General features: G+C 40.5%; 1 protein-coding gene across 1 annotated transcript in view; it reads right to left on the bottom strand.

Moving 5' to 3' along the window:
- DERA (deoxyribose-phosphate aldolase) overlaps positions 1 to 27,296 on the bottom strand; it is a 113,265-nt gene that overhangs the window by 53,109 nt on the left and 32,860 nt on the right. Inside the window, exons 2-5 of the mRNA XM_082665770.1 lie at positions 17,708 to 17,805; positions 16,435 to 16,582; positions 12,850 to 12,945; positions 10,519 to 10,653 (exon numbers count right to left, since the gene is read on the bottom strand). Of these exons, the coding sequence (XP_082521896.1) occupies positions 10,519 to 10,653; positions 12,850 to 12,945; positions 16,435 to 16,582; positions 17,708 to 17,805 (477 nt within the window). The remainder of the gene's footprint in view (positions 1 to 10,518; positions 10,654 to 12,849; positions 12,946 to 16,434; positions 16,583 to 17,707; positions 17,806 to 27,296) is intronic.

Raw genomic sequence — 27,296 nt, 5'->3', positions numbered from 1 at the left:
TTTGTAGAGCTTTCCACTGAGAAGGCCTAGAGCAACAACCCTGTAGCAATGAGCACACCTGGCACCCAGATCTTGGTTTCTAAATACCAGTCTTTAATAAAAGGAAGCAGAGCTCCTTGGGAAAATGGCTGATTCCAAGCTTGGGGCAGAGAAAGCTGAAAGTAAGCCGGAAATCTCTTGTATAAGAATTACAAGGAAGGTCTTAGAGAAAAACGGAAACATGTCAAAAGGACAGAGGGGCCAGTCTGAAGCAGCTGCCACTCCCCATATCTGGGACAATTTGAGTACCAAAATAAATAGTGACAGTAATGGATTATAACCAACTGAGTAAAATAGGCATCCATGAGTTCTTACAGAGAAGAAGAAAGGGAGGGAGGAGAAGGTAATGCTAACTAGTAAGTACAGAAGAAATGATGGAATTAGAAAATCACCATTTGGCAACTATCGGAGTAATAACTGAAGAATTATCAATGAACACTAAAACAACTGAGTAAAAGTTAGATAAGGAACAGGATATTAACATAGTCTCAAAATATCTCCATTCATAATGGATGTTAATTACCTATTAAAATACAAAATACTTATTAATTTTACAACGGAGAAACTTGGCAGAAACCGTATTAGCCAAGTAAAAAAAGTAACATCATCAGTAATGGGACAAATCAACATGTTGGGACTCCTGAAATAATGCACTGAGAAGAACAGAGCAAAAGTTCAGTGTTATTCCTATCAAAAATACCTAACTTGAATCTAATCATGAGGAAACATGCAACACACCCGAACTGAGGTACACTTTACAAAATAATAGACCTCTATTCTTCAAACACAAGGAAAGATTGAGGACTATTCCAGATTGAAGAAGCCCAAAGAGACATGTAACAATTGAATTTGGACCTAATTAAAACATTACTAGGATAATCTGCAAAACCTGAACGAAGTCTGTGGATTTAATGGTAGTACGATAGTGCTAATTTCCGGACTTTGATGGCGCACTGCGGCTTCACATAAGAGCGTCCCTGTTTTTAGGAAATACACACTGAAGTATTTAATAGTAATGGATCAAGAGCTCTGCAACTTCATCTCAAATAATTCGAAGAAAAATTATATCTAAATCTCTATCTATCTATCTATCTATTGATATCTATCTGCCTACACACAGGGAGAGGGAGGGAAGGCAAAAAGATAGACGGGATAGAATTTTATAATTGGGGAATCTGAGTGAAGAGTAAACAGGAGTTTTGTGTACTATTTCTGTAACTTTTCTGTAAGTTTTAAATTATTCAAAAACGAAAGTTAAAAAGTTACAACAAATGCTGTTGTAATTTATTTAGCATCCAGGTATTTTTCTCATGGGAGGGCTTTTGAAACTATCAACCATTCTACTGTTTTGTAAAGAAAAAAATGCGTGATTATATGTGGCACATATTATTTTATAACCTGCTTTTTTTCCCTTTGATATATCATAGACATCTTTCCAAATTAATAAACAGGTCTGTAGCACAATTTTTAATGGCTGTACAATCTTCCATCGCATGGTCGTAAATAATGTATTCAATCATCTTTCTATTATTGGATATTTAAGGTTTCAGGTTTTTTGCTCTTATAAACAATACTTCAGCAAACACCCTTATAGTTAAGTCTTTGCATACATCATGACATATTCCTTAGAGCATTTATTAATTTTTCTGCTCACATACTCATAGTACATATTCATTGTTAAAAATTCAAACATTACAGAAACAGAAAATTCTCCACTTAAAAAAAAAAAGAAAGAACAATTCTTTCACGTACCAAAAAAATAATAATTTGGAAGGCTATTATAAAAGAGACTGACAAATGAAAATGGAATTCAAATACCACGACTGCACATTAGTCAGAATAATGCAAAATTTAACAAAACACACACAGCAGAGAAGTGGCTGGCATAGTGATGTCACATTAAAAAACCTGATAATAAATGTTTTGACTTGTAACGAGGTTTTTCAGGAGTAATAAGAGTGGGTATACGAGAAACCCAGGATGGATTACATTGTAGATGCTTAATCAATACAACGGCACAACCAGCAGAGGTGTGGCCTCCTGTCTGTCCCGTCTCATCCCTCCTACTGGTGTTACACTGAGGAAGAGAAACGGAGGTCACAGCCTGACCTTCAGCTTGTCACTGCCAGTGGGAACAACAAGCGGGGCTGTGCTGGTGGAGTGGTTCCTGGTAGGACTCAGAACTCAGCCACTCTGGGAATGGCCTGTGTGCATGACGATGCGGATCCAAGGGGTGGAGGGGCTCACGCTGCATCAGTTTTAAACAGCATCCAAAACAGGGCGACCACTGGCTCTACCTTCTGCCTCCCCGTGTTAGCAGCAACTCTCATCTAAAGCATTCTACGTTTCTCTACCTAAAATTATCCTCTTTCTTTCCAGCTCCCACCTAAAAGGAAAACAGATTCCTAATTTTGTGGCTGCTGGCAACTTGTTAAGTTTTCTGGGAAAAGCACTGCTGTAGACATAGAAAACTATGTTAGTGAAGCTTTCATGTACAGGAATTATGAACTGAGTAAGAATCCAAGTGTTAAAAGCCACGAAGTAGATTTCCCTTTACATTTCATGCTATTCAAAGGCACTTAAAAAATAATTGTTAACGAACATATCTAAGCAATTATTTTTTGAGTACCGGAAAGATGTTCAACACTGCACATGAGTGGCCTGAAAATAACTCTTAAGATAATTATATGTACAGTCAAACACTTAATATAAAATTATACAGCAACCTTTTAATCTAAAAAAGCCACAAAATGTTCAAGAACAGTTTTCATCCACTAAGGCAACTAATTAATCTTGTAAGACTAAAACAGAGATGAGCTAAAACACGAGGTAGTAAAGTAACCTGCAAGAGATAAAACACACACATTTTTGTCAACAGTATTTGAAGTTCTGAAGAATCATAGCATCAAAAAAAATAATAATAAAATAAAAGCATACAGCTACCGTAAGTATCTCCAGATTTCTTCTTTTATAAACAACCCTCAAAACAGAAAGCAGAGATTATGGGTTATGTGATTCCTCCCCAAAAAGTGTCTATAGATTTAGAGATTGCTTTTCTCGTAAGATACTATGATTAACAGCTCTCCAAAACAAAGAAAAATCCTAACTTCTTTTAAGAGATGTTCTTTCTACCACCCTTCTTTTGTAAAAATAAGCGAATAAGAAAAATAAATAGTTGCCCAGAGTCAAGATTTTCAAGATCTTCTTGCATGCAACACAATGATAGATACTGTGGCTTTGGCTGGAATATTTCATTCTCTCACCCTAAAGCTCCTGAGAGTCATGAGACACGTACTCCACAAACCAAATGTGGGAAAGCAAGTCAAAGCTGAAGAACTGAATGGGGTAAAAAAAAGTACGTGAGGCTCTGGATACAGAAGACGAACAGTATTTCCAGAACACACAATGCTGGAAAAATGTCACAGAAGTAGCCACCTCTGGAGTCATGTGTGCTGGTGCTCCAGTGTGGAATGGGTTTCCAAAAACTAGTAAAGCCAGTTCTAGGTCCTAATAAGCTCAAGGTCCTGGAAGATTCTTGAATCTGATAGCATTTCCATGTCACTGGTAATGTATTAGGTAAATATATGCAGCAGACAGAGAGAGGTCATAAAAAAGTGAAAAATGAACACCTTTGTATATTTACAGAACATGGAATGCATTTAATTTTCAAAACCTGCTCAATAAGGTTTATAAGATGATGAACCTCTTCTGGTGAATTCTTTCTTCAAAGAACTGTTTATGGAACGCAACTGAGGTGTCAACTTCAATATCATCATAAAAAATACCGTATTACAAGTCCTTATCATTGGAATAATATACACAGACAATGAAAACACCAAATATAAAATCACAGGCCGTGGTAGCTCTAAAAGACTGCAGAAGTCCTTACGTCTTATCCCCTCACTGGTAGCTTATTTAAATGGAGGCAGAGAGAAGTGTTTGCCCAAGGACTCAGTGTAAATTGGCAAAATTATAAATACTAAAACCCGTGTGAGTTCCTCCTCATTAACTCAATGCATGTGCTGTGTCGATACTTCCCTTGACAACATACTATCCTCATCAGGAGGAAGAGGGGGAAAGAGAAGAAACCGCAGTTGGCAAGGAGGGATTCATCTGGGCCAAGCAACAGGATAACCAATTTACGTACATTATCTAATTTAATCCCTATTATGACCCCATGAAGTAGATACCGCTATTCCTATTTTACACAGAAGGAACAGAGGTACAGAGAAGTTAAGCAACTTGTCTAAGAGCAAATAGCTACTGACGATAGCACCAGGATTCCAACCAAGTTCTGTCTAATGCAAAGACCCTGCACAGACCAACTATTTCGGGTCTCCTAGAGTGACCCCCCTTCTTCCTCCACAATGTATCCCTTCTGGGTATGTTCTGGGTCTGTGACTCCAATGACAGTTGACCCATCTGGCCAGCTAGGTACCCCCTCTCTCTCCCGGTACAGCACAGGAGAGCTGCTCTCTTCATCTCAGAGCACAGTCTTCCCAGGGAGAGGAGAACCATCCGCCCAAGAGCACAGAAGTAGATGTCTTTCTGGCTAAACACACCATAGTAACGCTGTTCCTTAAGCCTCCTGTTCACGGCTAACTGCAGAGCCTCCTGTTCACGGCTAACTGCCATTAAATAAATGGCAACACATGGGAGATATGATTTGTACTAATTAATCAATATGTAAATCCAGCAATGCTTCGATTACGCGGCACCTAAACTATGTAGAATCAAGAACTAGAAGCTTTGGGGGACTTCCCTGGCAGTCCAGTGGTTAAGATTCCACACTTCCAATGCAGGGGGCACAGGTTCAATCCTGGTTGGGGAATTAAGATCCCGCATGCCACTTGGCAGGGCCAAAAAGAAAAAAAAAAAAAGAACCAGAAGTATATTAAAAACAAACCAACAAACAAAAAAGATGCTCCAAGTTAGTGCTTCTCCTTAGGACTATGGGATGGCAGGGGAAGAAGGGGTGGAATTAAAATACCTAGAGTGATTTTCAGTGTAGAATCTTACTCCTCCCTTACATCCAACCCCCAATCCTGATAGTACACATACTCAGGGGAATGTGCTAGATTCTGTGAGGAAGGGAGCTGGGGCAAGTAATCAGAAAACATCTGTCAGATAATTCTGAGAACCAGCAGTACATTCCACACCCTATCCAGTTAAAACCACTGTCCGGAGCGATAAGTTAGATGGTGCACGTTTCTGTACCCAGATGGAAAGGAGTGAGGGAAGGACAGTATAACGAGCTGACAGTAAAAAGCCTAACAGCAAAGGAACCAGGCACGACAACAACAACAAAGATGTTTAAATAAAAAGATACAAAATCCAAAAAAAAGCACAGCAGTCTGGACCATTAGCTATGGGGCAAGTCACCTTGGAGACTTCAGTAGCCCCTAAGAACGTCACTGTATTCCAGGATAATACACAGGCAAACCTCAAGAGATACTGCGGGTTCAGTTCCAAACCACCACAATAAACCAAATATCAGAATAAAGCAAGTCACTTGAATTTTTCAGTTTCCCAGTGCATATAAAAGTTATGCAAAAAAAAAAGTTATGCTTACACTATAGTTTAATGTATTAAATGTGCAATAGCATTATGTCTAAAAGAACAATGTACATACCTTAATTAAAAAATATTTTATTCCTAAGAAATGCTAACCACCATCTGAGCCTTCAGCAAGTCATAATCTTTTTGTAATGGTAACATCAAAGATCACTGATCACAGATCACCATAATAAATATAATAATAATAATGGAAAAGTTTGAAATATTGAGCATTTCCAAAATGTGACAGAGACATGAAGTGAACAAATGCTGTTGGAAAAACGGTGCCTACAGACTTACTTGACACGAGGTTACCCCGAACCTTCAATTTGCAAAAATCTGTGGCGTGCAACAGACAGAAGTGAAATAAAATGAGGTGCCTATAATCACTGCTACAATAGTTCTGAATGATCTAGAAAAAACTGTATTTAATAGAAAGTGTAAATGAAGTCGGGGAAATGTAAATATTTTTTAATGAACTTCTTTCTAAAGTGGCTAAAACTCTGCTTTGGTCAAGATTCACTGAATTTGAATGTCTGCTTATGTGAAACTAATCGATGAAAAGCATCGTTTCATGGGGAATCATTTTGGTGGGGAAATGGAACACGGATTCCAGAGTCAGACAGATGCGGGTTCCATGCTCTGGAGGTTTGGTCCTCAGCACAAGGAACAGCCGAAATCAGTGAGGATAGGAGGTTTCCAAGGGAGAGTGTGCAGAGTCTGAGAGTTTGCTGGGACAGAACTTGAGTGATGACAGAAGAAGCGGAGGAGCTTGCAAACAAGATGCAGCAGTATTCAGAAACACGGAGGAAAACCTGAAGAAAGCAGGGTCACCAAAGCCACGACAAGAGAGTGCTTCCAGGAGGAAACGGTCCACTGTGTCAGCTGCTGCTGCAGGACAAAGCTAAACGACTGAAGAGTATCTCCCGGGCATAGCAAAATAACAGGGCATTGTTATCTTGGAAAGAACAGATTCAAGAGAAACAAGTACATACGGCTCTTTTAAGAATTTCAGCCACAAAGGGGAGAATGGAAAGGGAGACTCAGCTGGGGATGAGGAGGAATGGTGACATGTAGGCTTTTTTTTTTTTTTTTTTACTGGATAAGAATGTTTGGATAGGGACCTCCCTGGTGGCACAGTGGTTAAGAATCCGCCTGCCAATGCAGGGGACATGGGTTCGAGCCCTGGACCGGGAAGATCCCACGTGCCGCAGAGTAACTAAGCCCGTGCACCACAACTACTGAGCCTGCGCTCTAGAGCCGGCGAGCCGCAGCTACTGAGCCCGCGTGCCTAGAGCCCGTGCTCCGCAACAAGAGAAGCCACCACAATGAGAAGCCCGCACACCGCAACGAAGCCGCGGAAAGGCTGGGCCTGTGAGCCATGGCCGCTGAGCCTGCGCGTCCGGAGCCTGTGCTCCTTAACGGGAGAGGCCACAACAGTGAGAGGCCCGCATACCGCAAAAAAAAAAAAAAAGGCCCAAGGCTGTGAAACTATGGGAGGAGGTGGGAGCCACAGCACGGCCCAGGGACTGGATTCAGGAGGAAGGAGAAGAGGAGCAGCAAGGGGAGTAGATTTGATGCAAGGACACCGAGAAGTTCCTGCGTAACAGATTCTACCTTTCCCGAGAAGCAGCAGGTAGGTTGTCTGCCAGTACTTAAGGAGCCTCAAGGTGGGTGGAAAAGTTACAAGTTTGAGGGAGTAGATTTTAAATGGTCGTCAAGGAGAATCCAAGAAGAGGAATACGAGCCCTCTCCAGTCTCCCCTTTGAGTTCATACCCTAAACTGTGGACCCTTGTGACCATACACAAGGGTCACAAGATACACTCTGAATGGCCAGGTTTAGAAAACAAGATTCTTTCTTTTGTGCTTTAACCAGTGTCCTACACACCTCAGTGCACAGAGAAGAGGAGCCTGGATTAGAAGGTGCAACAGCCTCACAGACACTTCCATCAGCAAATTCCAAGAAATCAATGTTAGGCTCATATTTTAGTAAAGAGCTAATATTAAAACATGACACCGAAAAATACAATATGTAATCAAATTGAGAACTGAAATTAAGATAAAATACTGCAGTGAAAAAAGGCCTAAGACATTTGCAGTTTTCTAGTTAGAATTAAATTTCTAGTATTAAATGTTCCTTTTCAATTTGTTTTGGGTCAAAAGGTTATTAACACCATAAAAAGAGTTAATAGAAAAGTATGGTCTGGGACAAAGATGTGTTATTATATTTTGCATGAATGTTTGTTATTGGGAAATTATCAGTTCTTAAAAACAACCATTTCTAGTTCATTAAGGGAAAGGCAATTACATCAAATCTCATCTCCTATTGTATTTTATTTTCCAATTAGTAGTATTCTAGAGACAAGAGCACAAGTTATAATATAAACTATACTTCTATATCTGTAACTACTTAATAAAAGATAAAGGACATAGTTTTTTATCCAACTAAATGACATAGAGTTTATTTCTAGATTTGTTTTAAGTTATTATGCTGACTCATTTTTTTCTTACTCTAGGCCTTAAATCTTAACTGAAATCTATGACAAGGAACAGACAAGCAGAATTAATATACAGGGACAAGGGACATCTACTTCAAATAAGCCATTTAAGAATGATTGCAACTGCCCAAAGCACACATGAACTATAAGAAAAGGATCAAAAATCAAAAGCACAAAAAGATATTTGTGAACTGTCAAGAATTTAAACCTGGCAAGGCTTAAAAGATGTTGGTAAGTACAGATGGGAGTATCAGGCAATGGGCATGGCCTGACATTTGTTTTCCTAGATCCTTCAGAATTGCTGTGTGACTGGATTCTCCTTGAATACAGGGATGCTCCCAGGGGCTACTGGAATCTCTGAGATGACCTGCCTCATAGCTGAACAGACAGCTGTGCCTTCTGACTTCATAAACCTTTTTATTTAAACACTGTTGTTATTGTTGTTTTGCCTCAACCTTTGCTGTGAGGCTTTTTATGATCGCATCCTGTTTGGCTCACGCAGCCCACTCTCTTTCCCTGCCAACTCCTTTCCGTTAAGGCACAGAAATGTGCACCAACTAACATATTAAGAATGTATGGGGGGACTTCCCTGGAGGCACAGTGGTCGAGAATCTGCCTGCCAATGCAAGGGACACGGGTTTGAGCCCTGGTCCGGGAAGATCCCACATGCTGCAAAGCAACTAAGCCCGCGTGCCACAACTAGTGAGCCTGCGCTATAGAGCCCACGAGCCACAACTACTGAGCCCGTGTGCCACAACTACTGAAACCCGCTCACCTAGAGCCCGTGCTCTGCAACAAGAGAAGCCATCACAGTGAGAAGCTCGCACACCACAATGAAGAGTAGCCCCCGCTTGCAGCAACTAGAGAAAGCCCGCATGCAGCAACAAAGACCCAGAGCAGCCAAAAATAAATAAATTTAAAAAAAAAAAAGAATGTATGGGAATGTAGCTAATATTCCAAGCCAAAAGACTACCTTTTCCAGCTTCACTTGCAGCCAAGCCTGGCCATGGAACTCACTTAGGGCCAATGAGGTGTAAGCAAAGATGGTGTGTGAGATTTGGGGACCGGACAAGCCCCTATTTCCTGTTGTCCGGGAGATGAATGTAAAAGCTGGAGCTTCAAAAGCCATCACAGACAATGGAGTGTCCTTGAGTATGAGGATGGAAGCCACGCTCTTTGGAAGTGGAAGATAAAAGTAGTCCAGGTCTCCAAGAACTTTGTATTTCACCACACCCCTGAAACACCTACTTCCCAACTTCATGTGAGAGAGTAAATCCTTGAGCATTTAAACCACTGACTGAATCTTTGTTGCTCTATAACCAAAAGCAATTCTTAATGGATGAACAATGGAATTATAATTTACAGAAGATGAGATAGATGGATTGATGGATAGAGTCACAGATATCCATGAGATATTGGCAAGACCGATAGGTAGGTTAAGAAAAAATACATTAAATATAGTCCTATTTTTAATTTTAATTTTTTCACTTTTTAAAAATTTTCATTTTAAACTTAACAGAAGGATGGGAGTTGCATGTGTGTATATGAAGAGAAAAAAGTTTGCAGAGTTGTGCACTGCAGTGTTATCAAGGGTTATTTGTAGAGGATGAGATTATGTAGAACATCCACTTCTTTATTACTGGTCAGAACTTTTGTTTTTAACAGTGAGAAGGTATAACCTTTGTAATTAGAATAAAATACGCCAATTATTTGATATTCACATATCTAAAGAGACAACACGTTATTCTGGCTTAATTCTATGACTGTGTTAAAAATTTTTACTTAAACTACTTGTTACAATGATTTTTCTGAAATACAGAATTGTACTTATTTTAGCTATCAACAATCTCTAAGTATACAAAATACATTTAAGGCAGAGGTAAAATCAATTCCATCAAAAAAATAATAGCTTGTTACTGGAATGGGAAATGCCCTATTATAACTGACATGATAGTAAATCATGAATCTCGAAGGTGAATACGTAATAATACCCAGAGGAGCTACGTTCAAGAACAGGAGTAAAAACAGACTTAGCAGACTAATTAATAATCCCACATCCTCCAAACTCACAAAGATTAACATAAAAAAGGGAAGCTTCCTCCATCATATTAAAATAAACTCTGCATAAAAGACTCGCCTGGAGTGATTTTTGTATTGAGTAGCAAAACAGTAGAGAATAGAATAAAAGTTAATAATCCACTGCATGGAAATAACTAATCACCTAAAGGGATCTAAAAAGTTCATGCAGGTGGGCAGGATGAGCAATCTTGGTCGAGTTTTCTCCTTAATTCACCCTCTGATCTAGGGACTTGTAATCTAGAACAGTGACTTCCACGCCATGCTGCCTCTTATCAGATCCTTGCCATCTGACTGACCAGGGAAGAACCAAATCTCCCTCTTGGGTAAGGATGTGTGTGCGCTTACCTTCCCACTGGCCTGTGAGCACCAAGGTTCTGTTAATTACCACGTCAATTTCTGAAGCTCCATCTTCCACAGCCAATCTGATCTCTTCTAATCGTGTTTTTAAATGAGTCTGCCCAGCTGGAAAGCCAGTGGCCACTAGTAGAGAAAGAAGAAAACAAAAAAAGAAAGGAAGGAAGGTAGTGAGGGAGGGAGGGAGGGAGGGAGAGAGGGAAGGAGGGAGAGAGGGAGGCAGGGAGACAAATTTCAATTGGTCAGTATCTCAACAAAGAATTTCAGACCAAAAAAATTAGCATTTAGACCAAAGCATGAATGACACTTCAGAACTTCATGCCTACCTTGCAAAGTGAAGTGTAAAGAAACTGAGTGCAATTTTATATAGTACTGACGTTAGGATAAATATTAGTATTATATCCTTTGGAAGACCTGAAATTAAGTTGCTACAGAGATGCTCATGGGGGTGCTTTAAGTAAATAGCAATTAAGAAGATATGTCACCGTCAAAGTGAAAGTCATAAGATAGTAGCTACAGCCCTGTCTTGATGGACACTAGTCAATTCTGGATCCTACTCATGACCAAGTTGGCTATCACTGTCATGATTTACTCATTCCCATTTAGAGCTGTTGTAACCAAATTGTAATATAGGTTCCTCCCACTGCCCATTTTAAAGTGAACAGCCAAGCAGATGAGAATAAAGGGGAGATGTTGCACGATGGAAAAGCACCTAATTCGCCCACAAAACTGGGGCAGGGGTAAACTGGGAAGAGCAGGGCCACGCATAAATAAAAGGAAAATAAACACACAATGACACTTTGGAAAAAGTATTAACATTTTTAACATGCTAATCATTAATTCCATTCCTGTGTCTAGAGATAACCTTTCATGTTTCCTTGATGTTATTAAATTCCTTGGGTCTGTTACCTTAGAGGAGAGCATGTTTCCCTGTTGTATAAAGGAAAAGCTGAATTGACTGAGGCTAATGAAAAATGAAGGGTGATAAAGGTGCAGCTAGCTAACAAATACTCTGGGAATCTTCACAAATAGGTTGTATATAAATACTGTATAGCCTGTTTCTTTTGATGTATCCCTAATAAAATAATGATTTTCTTAGCTTCCTTCTTTAAAGCACCAGGATATTCCTCTAATACTGTTTAAAAGGAGAATCTAATTTTATATTTATCTATCCATATGTAAACACACACACACACACACACATACAGGGAAGCTTTTAGTAAGACTTTTCCCTCCCTCATGCCTCGTTCTCCTACTCCATCTATCTTAAGTCAGTAATCTTTTTTTCTTTTTAATATTTATTTATTTGGCTGTGCCAGATCTTTGCTGCCTTGTGTTGCAGCATGTGGGATCTAGTTCCCTGACCAGGGATCGCTCCCCTGCATTGGGAGCGCAGATTCTTATGCACTGGACCACCAGGTAAGTCCCTACATCTATCTTAAGTCAAAAACTCTTGAACACACTCTCTTTTCTTTACCTTTCAGGCTTGGGGGTGGCTCTCGTCATCTCCCATGTGGCCCGTGATGAGTCTAACTAACTCCATTTCACCCCTCCATAATTTGTCCACTACCATCCCCTAACTTAACTATGTCATGAAGCGGACCATGGTATGTCTCTGCTTAGCATCTTCTGGTATCTTCCCCGTCACCAAAATAAAACCCAGATGCCACGGCCTGGTATGGTTTCCCCATGGGATCTGACCCCAATCTGCCTCTCCAGCTTCAACTCCCAAGCTCTGCCTTTGTCCTACCTCAGGGCCCTACAATTACAAGGCCACTCAGTCCCCTGAACTGTGCTTCTGCACCTTCACACGTGCTACTTCCTCTGTCTAAAACGCCATTCCTTAGCTTATCAACTCTCTAAACTCTTCCTTAACCTTAAGACCCAAGGCAGGGGTCTTACTATCTCCTCTGTGAAGCATCCCCCTACCCACTGAGGGTCGTCAACCTCTGCAGAATAAATCACTACCCTCTCGGGGTTACAACTGTACCTTCTGCATGTCTTTATTGTTATATTTTACATATAAATAATAGTACATGTCCTGTGTTACAATATTTTTTTAAACTTGACTATTCCTCCTAAACAGATAAGTTTCCTTTAAGAACAGAGATACAGTTCTATATTCTTAGGAATTAATACATATAATGTCTGCTACTCAACAGGCAATGAATAAATATGAAAATAATAGATAAATACAACCAATTAAATATATAAAACTAATTAAAATCATAGAATAAAACTATAGAGATACTACTCCAAAGTGTCTGAGTTGAAGAACGGGAAACATGTTGATTAAACGACAACAGAAGCCACAAATTTTACCTGATGCCACTGGGATATCACAGCCTGCAGCCTTTAGTGCTTTCACTGCATCACATACCCGGGCAGGATAAACACAAACGGCAGCTGTAGTAATGCCTATGAAGAAAGAAATCATAACAGCCTAGTTTATGTGAAGTTCAAGTCACACAATATGCTTTTAATTATTATTTATACTTCAACATTGGCAGAAATCAAAATGAGAGAAAAAATAATTCCCCTACGATGCTGCAACAAATTAAAAGGCTTTTACTTTCCACATTCCCTTCTGGCTCTTGACAACGTGGATCATTTTCTCATTATCACCGTAACGGAATAAAATAGATATATATTTTTAATTTTATTATATTTTTTAATTGAAGTATAGTTGACTTACAATGTTGTGCCCATCTCTGCGGCACAGCAAAGTGACTCAGTTATACACATCTAGACATTCTTTTTTTTAATATTCTTTTCCATTATGGTTTATCACAGGATATTAAATATAGTTCCCTGTGTTATAAAGTAGGACCTTGTTGTTTATCCATCTTATATATAATAGTTTACATCTGTTAATCCCAAACTCCCAATCCTTCCCTCCCCCATCCCCTCCCCCTTGGCAACCACAAGTCTGTGCTCTATGTCTGTGAGTCTGTTTCTGTCTCGTAAATAGGTTCATCTGTGCCATATTTTAGATTCCACATATAAGTGATGTCACGTAATATTTGTCTTTCTAACTTAGAATGATAATCTCTAGTTGCATCCATGTTGCTGCAAATGGCATTATTTTGTTCTTTTTTATGGCTGAGTAGTGTTCCATTGTATATATGTACCACATCTTCTTTATCCATTCATCTGTCAATGGACATTTTGGTTGTTTCCATGTTTTGGTTATTGTAAATAGTGCTGCTATGAACATAGGGATGCATGAACCTTTTTGAATTATAGTTTTGTCTGGGTATATGCCCAGGAGTGGGACTGCTGGATCATACAGCAATTCTATTTTTAGTTTTCTGAGGAACCTCCACACTGTTTTCCATAGTGGCTGCACCAAATTACATTCCCACCAACAGTGTAGGAGTGTTCCCTCTTCTCCACACTCTCTCTAGCATTTGTTATGTGTAGACTTTTTGAAGAAGGCCATTCTGACTGGTGTGAGGTGATAACCTCATTGCATTTCTCTAATAATTAGTGATGGTGTGCATCTTTTCATGTGCCTACTGGCCACCTGTATGTCTTCTTTGGAGAAATGTCTATTAAGGTCTTCTGCCCATTTTTCAATTGGGTTGTTTGTTTTTCTGTTGTTGAGTTATATAAGCTGTTTGTATATCTTGGAGATTAAGCCCTTGTCTGTTGCATCATTTGCAAATATTTTCTCTCATTCCATAGCTTGTCTTTTTGTTTTTGTTTTTGTTGTTGTTGTTGTTTTTGTTTCTATGGTTTCTTTTGCTGTGCAAAAGCCTGCAAGTTTGATCAGGTCCCATTTGTCTATTTTTGTTTTTATTTCTATTGCCTTGGGAGACTGCCCTAAGAAAACATTGGTACAATTTATGTCAGAAAATATTTTGCCTATGCTCTCTTCTAGGAGTTTTATGGTGCCATGTTCTATGTTTAACTCTTTTTTTAAAAAAAATATGCAACGCTTCACGAATTGGCGTGTCATCCTTGCACAGGGGCCATCCTAATCTCTGTATCGTTCCAATTTTAGTATATGTGCTGCCAAAGCAAGCACTGGAATAAAATACTTTTGATACATTGTTCTTGGAGGTTAACATAGTGCCATTTGTAAAAAAATTCCTAAACAGTAAACTTGGTGGCCTTGATCCAATGAAACTGTTTTATTCCATGCAGATAATAAAATCCAGGTTTTTACAGCGTTCAAACAGGACAGCAGATGAAGAAAAATGTAAGTGAACCTTACAGGGTAGTACAGGCAGACCCTGGAGATAGTGCGGGTTCAGTTCCAGACCACCGCAATAAATCGAATATCGCAATAAAGTGAGTCACGGGAATTTTTTGGTTTCCTAGTGCATATAAAAGTTACGTTTATACTATACTGTAGTCTATTAACTGTGAAATAGCATTATGTCTAAAACAAGTACATACCTTAATTCAAAAATATTTTATTGCTAAAAAATGCCGAAGAATTACAATGGTAACATCAAACATCACTGATCATAGATCACCATAACAAATATAACAATGATGAAAAAGTCTGAGGGGCTTCCCTGGTGGCACAGTGGTTGGGAGTCCGCCTGCTGATGCAGGGGACACGGGTTCGTGCCCCGGTCCGGGAGGATCCCGCATGCCGCGGAGCGGCTGGGCCCATGAGCCATGGCCGCTGAGCCTGCGCGTCCGGAGCCTGTGCTCTGCAACGGGAGAGGCCACAACAGTGAGAGGCCCGCGTACCGCAAAAAAAAAAAAAAAAGAGTCTGAAATACTGCAAGAACTATCAAAATGTGACAGAGACATGAAGTGAGCAAATGCAGTTGGAAAAACAGCACCGATAAACTTGCTCAACGCAGGGCTGCCACAAACCTTCAATCTGTAAAACACATAGTATCTGCAAAGTGCAATAAAACAAGTTACACCTGTTTAGCAAAACGACATTTACCTAATTCTATTCCCTCTTTTGCAGAAAATAATAAAATCTGGATCTGAAGCCCTCATTTTGAGGAATAAGATCTTAAATTGAAAAATCAAATAGCCACTGTAAAACAATAACATAGGACTCATACAAAGCTGTTGCTTTTAAGTGGCATAAATGGTAGGTGTTTTACTGTCAACTCAAAAGAAAAATACTACTTTTCAAAAGCTGTAGGTTTGTTTAGGTCTATAAGTTATCTACAAACTACTTGGGATAAAATACCTGCATTGGGCCAATGCAGCATCTCTAGCTGCATTCATTATATACAGGCACCTGGGAACCATGAAGGATCCCTTCATGGTTTAGATCTGATTCCTAAAACAAGCCCATTGAGTAACAACACACATTGTCCTGGAAATATCATTTCGCCTTCCAGGTCTCAAGTTTCCTCACTTAGAAACAAGGGCATCGACTCTTAAAATCTCCTCCATTTCTAAAATGTTAAGGTTCTAAACTTACGGCAACTTTAGAAAGTCTTTTCTTTCATGTATACGAAGAGAGTGAGTATAACTTTTTTTCAAAAGATCTAACGTAATATACAAGCTTGCAATATATCCCATTTGTATTTTACTCTCAAAAGCATTTCATTTACTCACAGAAAATACTTTATGTATGAGGTGTGATTATTAAGTAATGAGACTGGCTTTTTCATATGTGGCTAGGGAATCAGAATCAGTATTTGAGAGTCACTAGATAGAAAACTTCCAAAACTGAAGAACTAGAAAGAAAAATAAACTCAATACTTGCAACTTTAATCCATGATGGGAAAGAACTGACCTAAAAATGAGACTCAGATTCTTCCTCTGCTGTTTCTCAGAGAAGAATCTCAATTATTTCTCTATGTACACAATTCTATCACGGATTTTATTGCTACCATCATTTTAACAGCTGAATCTTAAGTCCTCTTAGATTTAGTAACTGTTATTGTAAAAACGGTAAACACCAGACAGACTACACGTTACCTTTATCGTGCATATTTAAAGCTTTTAAGAGATCTTCCCGGATTGGATACTTGGCTTTATAACAGAGTCTTTGAATGTTGGAAGATGTGTCATCGCCTGAAAGTGTAGTAAGATCTATAAAGGTAACAGCTTTCAGGAGCCAAGCAGCCTGGTTTGAAGAAAAGTTAAAAACAAGGTTTAAAAAAATAATTCATCTCCAACCCAGTTAGTTAGTAAAGAACCATTAGGCACATATGGGTGCTAAAATCTCTTGTCTATGCTGTTCTAAGGCATATGTTCTGATATATGCTCAAGAGTGACCAACAAGATGAAGGTTACATAGAATAAAATAAAAGGGAGAAAATAGCTTATAAATGTTTTTTCTCCCATAGGTAACCCAAATTGAAATCCCTAATAGATCAAGTCTCCCCACATGTGACTTTTCCATTTCATTCACAAGGAACCTCAGAGGGCCACCCGCTAGGGGAGAACTTGGGAACAAGAGTTTCTATCGTACATTTTACCTCCAGCCTGGGGTCTGGAATGAGACACTGTAAAAAGAGTCTCCATCTTCTTTGTTTTTTGGTTTTTTTTCAATTTAATCCAATTATAATTTTTAAACAATATTCATATTTCACAACTCATTCTGATGAATTCCTTTTATCTTTTCAATCAGATTATTTCTAAGGATGAGCAAAATGTGACCTGTCATCCTAAAGGATTCAATCACTTGTGAAATAAACTCTGAATGCCTTTTAGTCCTGAGATGCATAGCACATCTGTCGTTGGTACACACTGAAGAATATGCTGACCACAAGTACTTTATGAAACATCATTTTTCGAATTTTGAAAAATGATTTAGGAAAATTAATTAGTATGGTAAACATGATGGTCAAAGAAGGTCAACTCATACCTCAGGGCCTCAACAGCGGACACGCCAGGTTTAGGTGTTACGGTTTTAAAATTAAAATAGAAGCCAACCAAAGAAGGTATGTCTAAGAAACTGAATAAATACATTGACAAAATATGCCATTTAATTCACTCATGAATAAAGATGCCTCAAATTCATTTGTGGCTTTGCTACTCAAGAGTGATAAGATTTTTAACTTGTTTGGATAAATGTGTTATCTTTCTCCAACCCATCATCATCATATATGAATTATGAAAATAAGTCATGGACAGCTGCAATCTTTTAAGTTGAGATGCATCTTGAGCAAAATTCAATCTCGTGGCCTTGAGGGAAGAGACCAGGGCTGTAAACGACAGGGAGAGAATTCTCAAGAAGAACCCTTACTTGCCACTCCTTTTTCACGGGTCTGCGGGCCTGGATTTGTTCTGCATGCCTCAGAACTGCCGGTTGATTCACTTGTATTTTGGAGATCCAGCTAAGGTCTAAAGGCAAAAGAAGAACACTTTAAAAGTTTTATTAAACATATTCACCTGCTTTTACATGGTCCTTGAAAGGACAGATTTATCACTAAGTAGCAAAGCTCTTTTAAGCCTTATATTTCTTTTTTGCTGAACTACAAATAAATAACCTCGTTGAAGGAAGCCCAGCCATGAAAAGGCCTACTTCGTGTAAAATCAAGTACATTTGGAACTAGGAGAACCTGTACTGATTCATTACACAGATATGTCTAACAACGGAGGAAAATGTGCTACTCATGCCACGGGCCTCACTTCTGCCAGCAGAGACTTATTTGTGAGTGTCCAGTCCAGGAGAATGAATGGTTAATAAACACATAGGTGAATTAATATTGGGGGTTAAAGGAATCCTTGCTGATAAAATTAATAACTACTAGATGCTGATAGGATACAGCCCATTCTTTCCTCAAGGGAGAATTTTTCAAAGTGTATTAGAAATTAGTGTACTGGGGCTTCCCTGGTGGCGCAGTGGTTAAGAATCCACCTGCCAAGGCAGGGGACATGGGTTCGAACCCTGGTCCGGGAAGATCCCACATGCCGCGGAGCAACTAAGGCCATGCGCCACAACTACTGAGCCTGCGCTCTAGAGCCCGTGAGCCACAGCTACTGAAGCCCGCGCGCCTGGAGCCCGTGCTCCGCAACAAGAGTAGCCACCGTAATGAAAAGCCTGAACACAGCAACGAAGAGTAGTCCCCGCTCGCTGCAACTAGAGAAAGCCCGCACACAACAACAGACCCAACTCAGCCAAAAATAAATAAATAAATAAATTTATTTTAAAAAAAAAAAAGAAATGAATGCACTGACATAACAAAAGTCAGAAGAGGGAAAAGAAAAAACAAGCTGTTCTAAATTCCGGGAAACATCTCTTTTCTTCTGTTTTGAAATGCTCTCTCCTACCTGTATTCCACCCTCCATCCTCTTCTGGTTGACTGTAATTTCTATTTTAAACCCAGCCTAAATGTTAGCTTTTGTGAAACCACCGCCTGCTTCCCAGATAGAACTAACATTTGGGTAGACCTCTACTACAGAGCTTGTATTTCATCAAGGAGTCGTAAAATTGTCCCTTGTACTTAAGACAATGTGAGCCATGATCGTATCCGTCTTTGCGTGTCTAACACCATAGTGTCTGGTGCATGTGCATTTCAACTTCACCCACAGACACTCTGTAACAAAAGTGGCCTCCTCATAGTAAACTGGACACACACCCATTTATCTTCTACAACTAAACTCATTTCTGTATCTCTCTAGCAACCTCACGTTCCTGAAGAATCATCTTAAAAGAGCCTTAAAAGACTGCTGTGGGGGGCTTCCCTGGTGGCATAGTGATTAAGAATCCGCCTGCCAATGCAGGGGACACGGGTTCGAGCCCTGGTCCAGGAAGATCCCACATGCCGCAGAGCAACTAAGCCCGTGCGCCACAACTACTGAGCCCGCGCTCTAGAGCCTGTGAGCCACAGCTACTGAAGACCGCCTGCCTAGAGCCCGTGCTCCGCAACAAGAGAAGCCACTGCAATGAGAAGCCCGCGCACCGCAGCGAAGACCCAATGCAGCCAAAAATAAAAAAATAATTTATTTAAAAAAAGAAAAAAAAAAAACTGCTGTGGGAAAGGTGATTCATTAGGAAACATGTCACAATTACACAATTCTTTATAACGTGATGGAGAAAACTGCTGAATGCATACTGTACTACGTAATAACACATATCATAATAGTAATAAAGTATTTGCATCCACCTCAAAGATAAGACCCCAAGAAAACCAGTTTCTACAAAAGACATTTTCTCATTTTCATTCAATTCTTCTTATCAATATTAACGGTATAGAAATTCCAAATTAGAGTCTGAGTGATTAATAATGATATTCTTGTATCACTGAAGAATGGGAGTTCCCCGGTGGACTAGTGGTTAGGATTCCCAGCTTTCACTGCCATGGCCCAGGTTCAATCCCTGGTCAAGGAACTGAGATCCCACAAGCTGTGCAGTGTGGCCAAAAAAAAAAAAAGAATTTTAAAAATTAAAAATAAATAAATATCACTGAAGAAGGAACAAAGTTTGAGCGCTTTTTTTTCTGGTTAAATTATTCTGTTAGTCAAAATCTTGTAACAAAACAGATTTTTAATGTTTCAATCCATCTGCTCCTTGAAGACACTATATGTTTTCCAGCTTGTCTGCTGACCCAGCTTCACAGAGGAAATGGGAGTCTACGGTCAGGGACATGAAATCTGCCTCTTTTTCTCCACCCAAAGACTGATTTGGGTCTAGGTAGAGCCCAAGAGAGTCAGACCAGGCAGACATGCTAGACTCATCCCAATTTATCTAAGACCTGTAACAAGCCCTCTCTACCCAAAGGCTGGAGAGGCTTTTTTTAAAAAAAAAAAACTACTAATAATGGGGCTTCCCTGGTGGCGCAGTGGTTGAGAGTCCGCCTGCCGATGCAGGGGACACGGGTTCGTGCCCCGGTCCGGGAAGATCCCACATGCCGCGGAGCGGCTGGGCCTGTGAGCCATGGCTGCTGAGCCTGCGCGTCCGGAGCCTGTGCTCTGCAACCGGAGAGGCCACAACAGTGAGAGGCCCGCATACCGCAAAAAAACAAACAAACAAACAAACAAAAAACACTACTAATAATGGTGATTAGGTTCCTGGTAAAGATTGTTTCCCTGCCAACAGTCAAAATTACTGAAGTAAGGAGTGGCGTGAAATACAAGTCTGACCGCCAAGCCACTGCTGACAGTGGCCGAAAGAGGGAAGCCTAGGCGGTAGGGCAACGCTTTGAGGTGTGGTCCTTAATCAGCCACATGACACCTCCTAGAAGCTCCCCTCCCCACCCCCAGGCCCTGCTGCAGGAGGGAGGTCTCAGGCTATCCTCGGACTCTTCACCATCGGGCTCCATCCTCCTTCACGTGCCATTTTCTCCCTCTCCACCCCGCCTAACCCTGAGGCACAGCCTTCCTAAACTCCTGGGAGCTCACTGACACGTCACATCGTGTTCTGTCTCTGGACCTGTGTGTGCTGTTTGCTCCCTCCGCCTAGAATGCCCTCCGTTATCCTGACGATTCATTTGCCACCTTCTCTGTGAACCTTCCCTGAACTACACAGGTTGAGCTACTCCTTCGCTTCTTTGTGCTTCCATGCTTTCAATACTTACAGTCCATCTTTAGTGCCTTCTGAATGGCACTGATTTGTCCAGATGTTCGTATTCCCAACAGATTTTTAAAACTCCAAGCAAGGTACCTGACACACGGGTGGCATTCAAGAAATAAACTAAGGGTTCCCAAAGGCCAGAAATGATCTGGGCGATGTCTTTCCAAATTGCTGCTTCTTGTTTTTTTTTTACTGCTTACTTTTTCCCCCCAGCCTGGTTGAGGTATAGTTGACAAATAAAAATAGTAAATATTTAAGGTGTATGCCCTGATAAATGTACACACTGTGAAATCACAGTCTAGCTAATTAACATCATCTATTGCGTCACACATTTTCTGTATCCTTTTTTCTTTTTGTTTTTTATGTATGCTGAGAACATTTAAGATCTACTCTCTTAGCAAATTTAAAGTATACAACAGAGCACACTGTTAACTATAGTCACACTGCTATACAAAAGATCTCCAGGAACTCCTCATCTTGTATAATGAAACTCTGTACCCCAATTGCTTCTAATTAAAGGCTTTTGGATCTCCACAAGAGAAGTTGGGACAGAGACAGGAATGTAATACCTGAGGACATTCCCCTTAAAAACTAATTTTTAGTACAACTCCTCACCAAAGGTTAGAACCCACGAGGCCTGCTCTCACACATTTCAGACACCACTTGACAGAGAGGTCCCTGCAAACCATCTCTGGGAGAATGTAACAGGATTACTTCTCCCCCAGTATCACGGCTAAAAATATCTTTAGTGGTCAAAAAATCATCCAGCCCCATAGTTAATCCAGCCACAGAATTTGCCTCTGTGATCTCCCATGGTAATGAATTATATAAGTGACTATCCCATTTTATTAGCACTTAATTTGCTACTCCTTAATTTCATCAAATAACCCTTGTTCTCCTATTATGGGGTCTGGGGAAAAGAAAGGACTGACTGGCCTTTGTTATGTCCTTCACCATTTTTAATATTTTATTCGAGTACCCTTTAGCGTCTTTTTTTCCAGGAGAAGTGATTCTAAGGCACACAATCTCATCAGGATCATAGAAGCTTCTCTTACGGGGCCAGGAGGGGTTTCGAGTACACGGGCCTTTGGGGAGAACAGACGTGACGTGAAGCCACAATTGGAAGGTGATGATACTCCTTTCCAAAAACTCTCCCGAGAAGAAAACCCCAGTGTTCCTCTTAGTGCGCCATTCTGGCGGCTCTCAGGCCCTCCTTTCAGTTATAAATTTGCTCTCAAATACTCCTCTCACAATTTTTTATTATTCTTATTTTTCCTATTTAAGTCTCAGTGGGGACAGAGATCGTTTTCCCTGCAAATGTACTTCATAGCCTTTCCATCACTTCCATTTGTCTGCAGGGACACACCTGTACTTCTGTACAATATTCCTAAAACGTGTAACACCAATGACAACTCCACGAAAGGAGGTTTATGTTGTATTTTGATTTCACCTTTGTTCTCAAAGGAGAAAAATCAATTGTGATAATTCATTAGAGACTTGCCCAAATTTGGAAAAGAAAAACTGAACTTCCTGTGTTTTTACTTCTCATTCTTTCTGGGTTTTTACATTTAATTGTACCACCCAAATTTCTGCCTTAGTGTCGTCTCCAGTCATTTCTTCATATGCACTTGTGCAGTACATTTTTTTTATTAATTTCTATTGGAGTATGGTTGCTTTACAAAGTTGTGTTAGCCTCCACTGCACAACACAATGAACCAGCCATACACATACAGATATCCTCTCCCTTTTGGACCTCCCTCCCATTTAGGTTACCACAGTGCATGAGGTAGAGTTCCCTGTGCTATACAGTACGTTCCCATCAGTTGTCTATTTTATACACAGTATCAATAATGTATGTGTCAATCCCAGTCTCCCAGTTCCTCCCACCCCACCCCTTTCTTGTGCAGTACATTTTTAATCCCAGAGTCTATTACTGAGAACCCCTTCCTACTGTAGGCACCCAGATGTCTATTATTTCTGTGTTGTTTATTTTCAATTCTAATTTGCAACTTCCCAGGAATCAGTTACAAGTGCCTAGCACAGAAACAGGTGCTCAATAAACCCCTTGCATCACAGGAAATTTACCTTTTACCTCAGACACTGAAACTGGTGAAGTATCAACTCCATCATGTCTAGTCTTTCGAACGTAGCCCTGGTTATCTTTGTTAAAAAAAAAAAAAGGAGCCCTGAAGGTCAATATATGCCCGATCCAGCCAAGCTAAGAAGATACTCAATTTACATAAGTGAGGAGACTCAGCCTTGCCCAGATCCTAAGCCATAAAGATACAAGACAGAGACTGTACTGGGAGCCTCATCCTTTCCAGCAGGTGGGGTCTGGAATGAGTCTTCTTCCCAAGGTCTAGTCTAGCATCCAGTACACCCTGGGTGAGCCCTCCAGGCATCCATGTCCCCACTGGGCATTAGCCAACCCTTCTAACATTCTACTGTGTAAGCGCAGTCCTTAGAATCCAGACGGACAGTCCAGAAACTAAAACAGCAGCAACCTAGCAGCATATATGGCCACGGCCCACAAAGCCCTGCTACTATGATATCTCCCCACAGCAACTCTGCTCCTAAATCTCTAAGGCCCGACCCACATACATTCACCAGCCAGACCATTCTTCAGGTTACCAACCCAAGCCCAGGTGAGTGATGAGTTTACTACACCCTCTGAAATACTTCCGTTAGACTGCTGGCACCAAGTTGAAGGCCAACTTGATCTGCCGATTGGTTTCCTCTGCACCAGTCTTGTCTATCCTCTGCTTACACTCCTCTTCCATCAGGCGGTCTTGCATCCCCAGCTACATGGGTTATATCACTCTTTCAGAATACCTCATCAGAGCGGAAGATAGTTCGGGTTCATGTGACAAGGCGTGTGCATTCCTGCACCTGGCTTTGCACAGCAGTGTCACATCAGGATTTTAAAGCTTCCTCACTTTCTTTTTATCCTTCATCCCTCCTTGAGACATCAGCCATTTCTCAACTATTGCTGCTCTTTGGTAATCAGCTGCCTCCTTCGGTCAATCATACTCCTCGATTTATTAGCTATTGTCAGCAGGTGACTCTGGACACTGAAAGGAGAACCCAACCGTTTATTGTGGCACCTAAAATACTGTTTGGTCCAGTCCTCAGTTGGCTATTTCAGCTCCACTTGTTCCCAGGATGCCCATAATCACTTGGTTATCAGCCTCAAAAGCTTAGCAGCAGTTGGTGGCTGCAGTTATGCAGCTAGACGAGCATAAATCCTTGGTGGAACGAAGTGCCCACGCGCAAGTCCTACAGCCTCTCCGCTTAGCGTTTCCTCAGTACAGGCACTGTGCTAAACGGCGTGGGGAACGCGATGGCAGTAAATAGGTTGTTCCTCTCCTGAAAAAGCTTGGGGAGGAAAGGAAGTGAATAATACAAAATGTAAGCCCACACATGAGAGCAAAAAGCAATGCTTTCAACCAGCGGTTCCCAACTGATCCCACAGGTTCCATCAGTTAGGAATCTTTCAGTTGAAAAATGATGAAAACTGACTTTGCTGACTGAAACAAAAAAGGAAAAAGGAAGGATATTAAGAACTCAGATAATGGAGGAGAGAAGAATAAGCTCAGAAAACAGACGGAACCAAAGAGAGCCAAAAGCTGGAAGAATAATGCCAGCGTTTAAGAGCAACAGTCTGGACAAGATGCCACCAGCGGCTGCTGCCGGACACCACTGCCATCTTTAACTCACTCGGGGCCCCAAGTCCATATAAACACATCCGGTACTTGACCCATGCGTGACTGTGGGGCCCGGTAGGAGAGGAAAGATCTACTCCTTCCTCTGTAGTAGACCCAACCGAGTCTACATACTAGGAGATCTCCCAACAATAAGAGGATGTGAGTTGGTTGTTGAAGAGCAGAAAAGGATAAATGTCTATGACAATGATCAATAAGTTCGGGACATGCTAGATGGGAAAACTTCTCTTGGAGATGCAGAAGGTACAGTAGCTTATTAAACTCTACAAGAAAGCCCACATTTAAGAAACCTCTGGAATTTTCTTTAATCCAGCACTTCTCAAACTTGACCGCTACATGTTTTTTCCCTATAACATACTTACCACACTGGCTGGACAATAAGGCAAGTTCAGATGAAGGGTAGGTTAGAGTAGGCTCATCCAGTTGGCCAGAAAAAAACCCTTCATGGATAAGCAGAGATTTGAAATTGGCCCTGAAGTATGGCCCTCAACCTGGAGGCATTTTTGGTTGTCACAGCTTCGGGTGGGAAACTGCCACTTGCATCTAGTGAGCAGAGGCCAGAAGTGCTGGTAAACTTCCTACAATGCACAGGACTGATGGTACCACCTTCCACAATAAAGAATTATCTGAGCCCAAGTGTCAATAATGCCAAGGTTGAGAAACCCTGCCTGAGTGATGGGCAGACTTCACGAAAAATATAGAGGAAGTACAAGAGGTTTGTGGGTAACAGGAATACCAGGAACAAATGCAGGTTGGCTCTATTTGATTGACAGTGGCTTACCTGTAAAGCTCCTTAAGTACCAGGCTAAGGAGTCTAGATCTGTGCTAGCCCATCAGTAGCCACTGGCCACAGGTAACTCTTCGAGAACTTGAAATGTGGATCATCAAAATTGAGATGTGCTTTACGTACAAAATACACAGCAGATTTCAAAGATTTAGTACAAAAAAGGCATGTAAAGTATCATTTTAGCTATGTTTTGATACTGACTACATACTGAATTGAAATAATATGTGGGACACATTTGGTTAAATAAAGTGTTATTAAAATTATGTTCACCTGTTTCTACTTTTTACAACATGCATACTAGAAGATTTTTGATTACTTTGTGTTGCACATTATATTTCTATTAGCACTGCTCTAGACTTTATCCTAAAACTGATCAGAGCCACTGAAAATTTCCAAACTGGGCTGTAACAGAATTAAAGAAGTATTTACTAAAAATTAATCAGCATACAGTATATGTCCCATAGAAATGCTTACACGAGTATGCAAATGCAAATATGAAAAGGTATTTATGGTAGTATTGTTGCAAATGACACCAAGATCTATGATCAGCTCAATGAAACACAGCAAATCCATAATACAGAATATGATCCAGCCATTAAAAAGAATGAGGTAGATCAGTAAGTATTGTCACGGAAAACTGATTATGATTCATTACTAAGTGAAAGTAAGTAACCTGCACAGCAGTGATTTTTTAAATTAAAAATGTTTAAAAAAACCTAAAAGTACAAAACATATATCTGTTGGTATATGTGCAAAAAAATAATAGAATGTATACCAAATTGACAAAAGTGTTTCTCTTCAGAGGTAGAATTACATTAAGATTTCTACTTTCATTTACATAATACTTTAAATTTTTTACAAAGAGCATGCATTACCTTATCGAGCAGTAAAAACAAAATATACTTAACTCTTTGGAATTAAGAGGCACTGCCAGGTAGCAGTGTGCAGGACAGGTGGAAAGGGAGGGAGACAAGAGTAGGTAGACCAGTAAGACGGCTGCTGCTGTAGCCCAGACATCAGCATGTGCAACGTTTCCCTGGGGCATTTCACCCCACCAAACCTTTCACGACCAATACTTGGCCACAGAGATCTTCCACAAGCCCGGCCTGACACAACGGCACAGTGCCAGGCAGAAATGATAATACCAGATGCCACTGTTACTGCTCCCATAGAAAAGATCACCAAAACCTTAGCACCATGGGCCACCAGACAGAAGCTGATTATTACATGAATCCTATATGATACCAGCATCACACCTGGGCAAGACACTCTAGAGAGCCTGCTCTGCTCTGGCCCTCCCATAGCAGTGCCCTTCCCCGTAGGTAAGGAGTCTGTGGCGCCGAGAGTACAGACTTTCCCCAAGATCACATTCCCCTTCTGGTCCAGGCTCAAGATGCACAGGACCCCAGCATTTCCAACTAAATGGCTCTAGGCCTAGTCTACGGGGGTCTCCATCCCAAAGTCAACAGCTTATACGTAAGATAAGAGACAGATAAGGGACTTTCTTCATGGGAAGCTTGCTAAATGCAATTCTGGCTATGAATTACATTTATTCATTCATTCAACTAACATCAAAGGAGTACCCACGATGGCGCCAGCACTGATGTAGGCTCTGCGGATTCAGCAGCGGATGAACAAACAAACCCTTACTCTCACAGAGATTTTTCTAATGAGAAGAGACAGATAAACATATACATACATATTGGTCCTCACTAGGGGAACCTAGTTCACCCAGCACATGCCCAGTGTACACCCCCTGTCCCATCTGGTTTAGCATTTGTCCCGTATATTTTGTTTTTTAATAAACCTT

The sequence above is a fragment of the Grampus griseus genome, assembly GCF_964374135.1.
Source record: "Grampus griseus genome assembly, chromosome: 11".
Lineage (NCBI taxonomy): Eukaryota > Metazoa > Chordata > Mammalia > Artiodactyla > Delphinidae > Grampus > Grampus griseus.
Note: the sequence above shows the minus strand (reverse complement) of the source record. Positions and strands in the feature narration are given on the sequence as shown.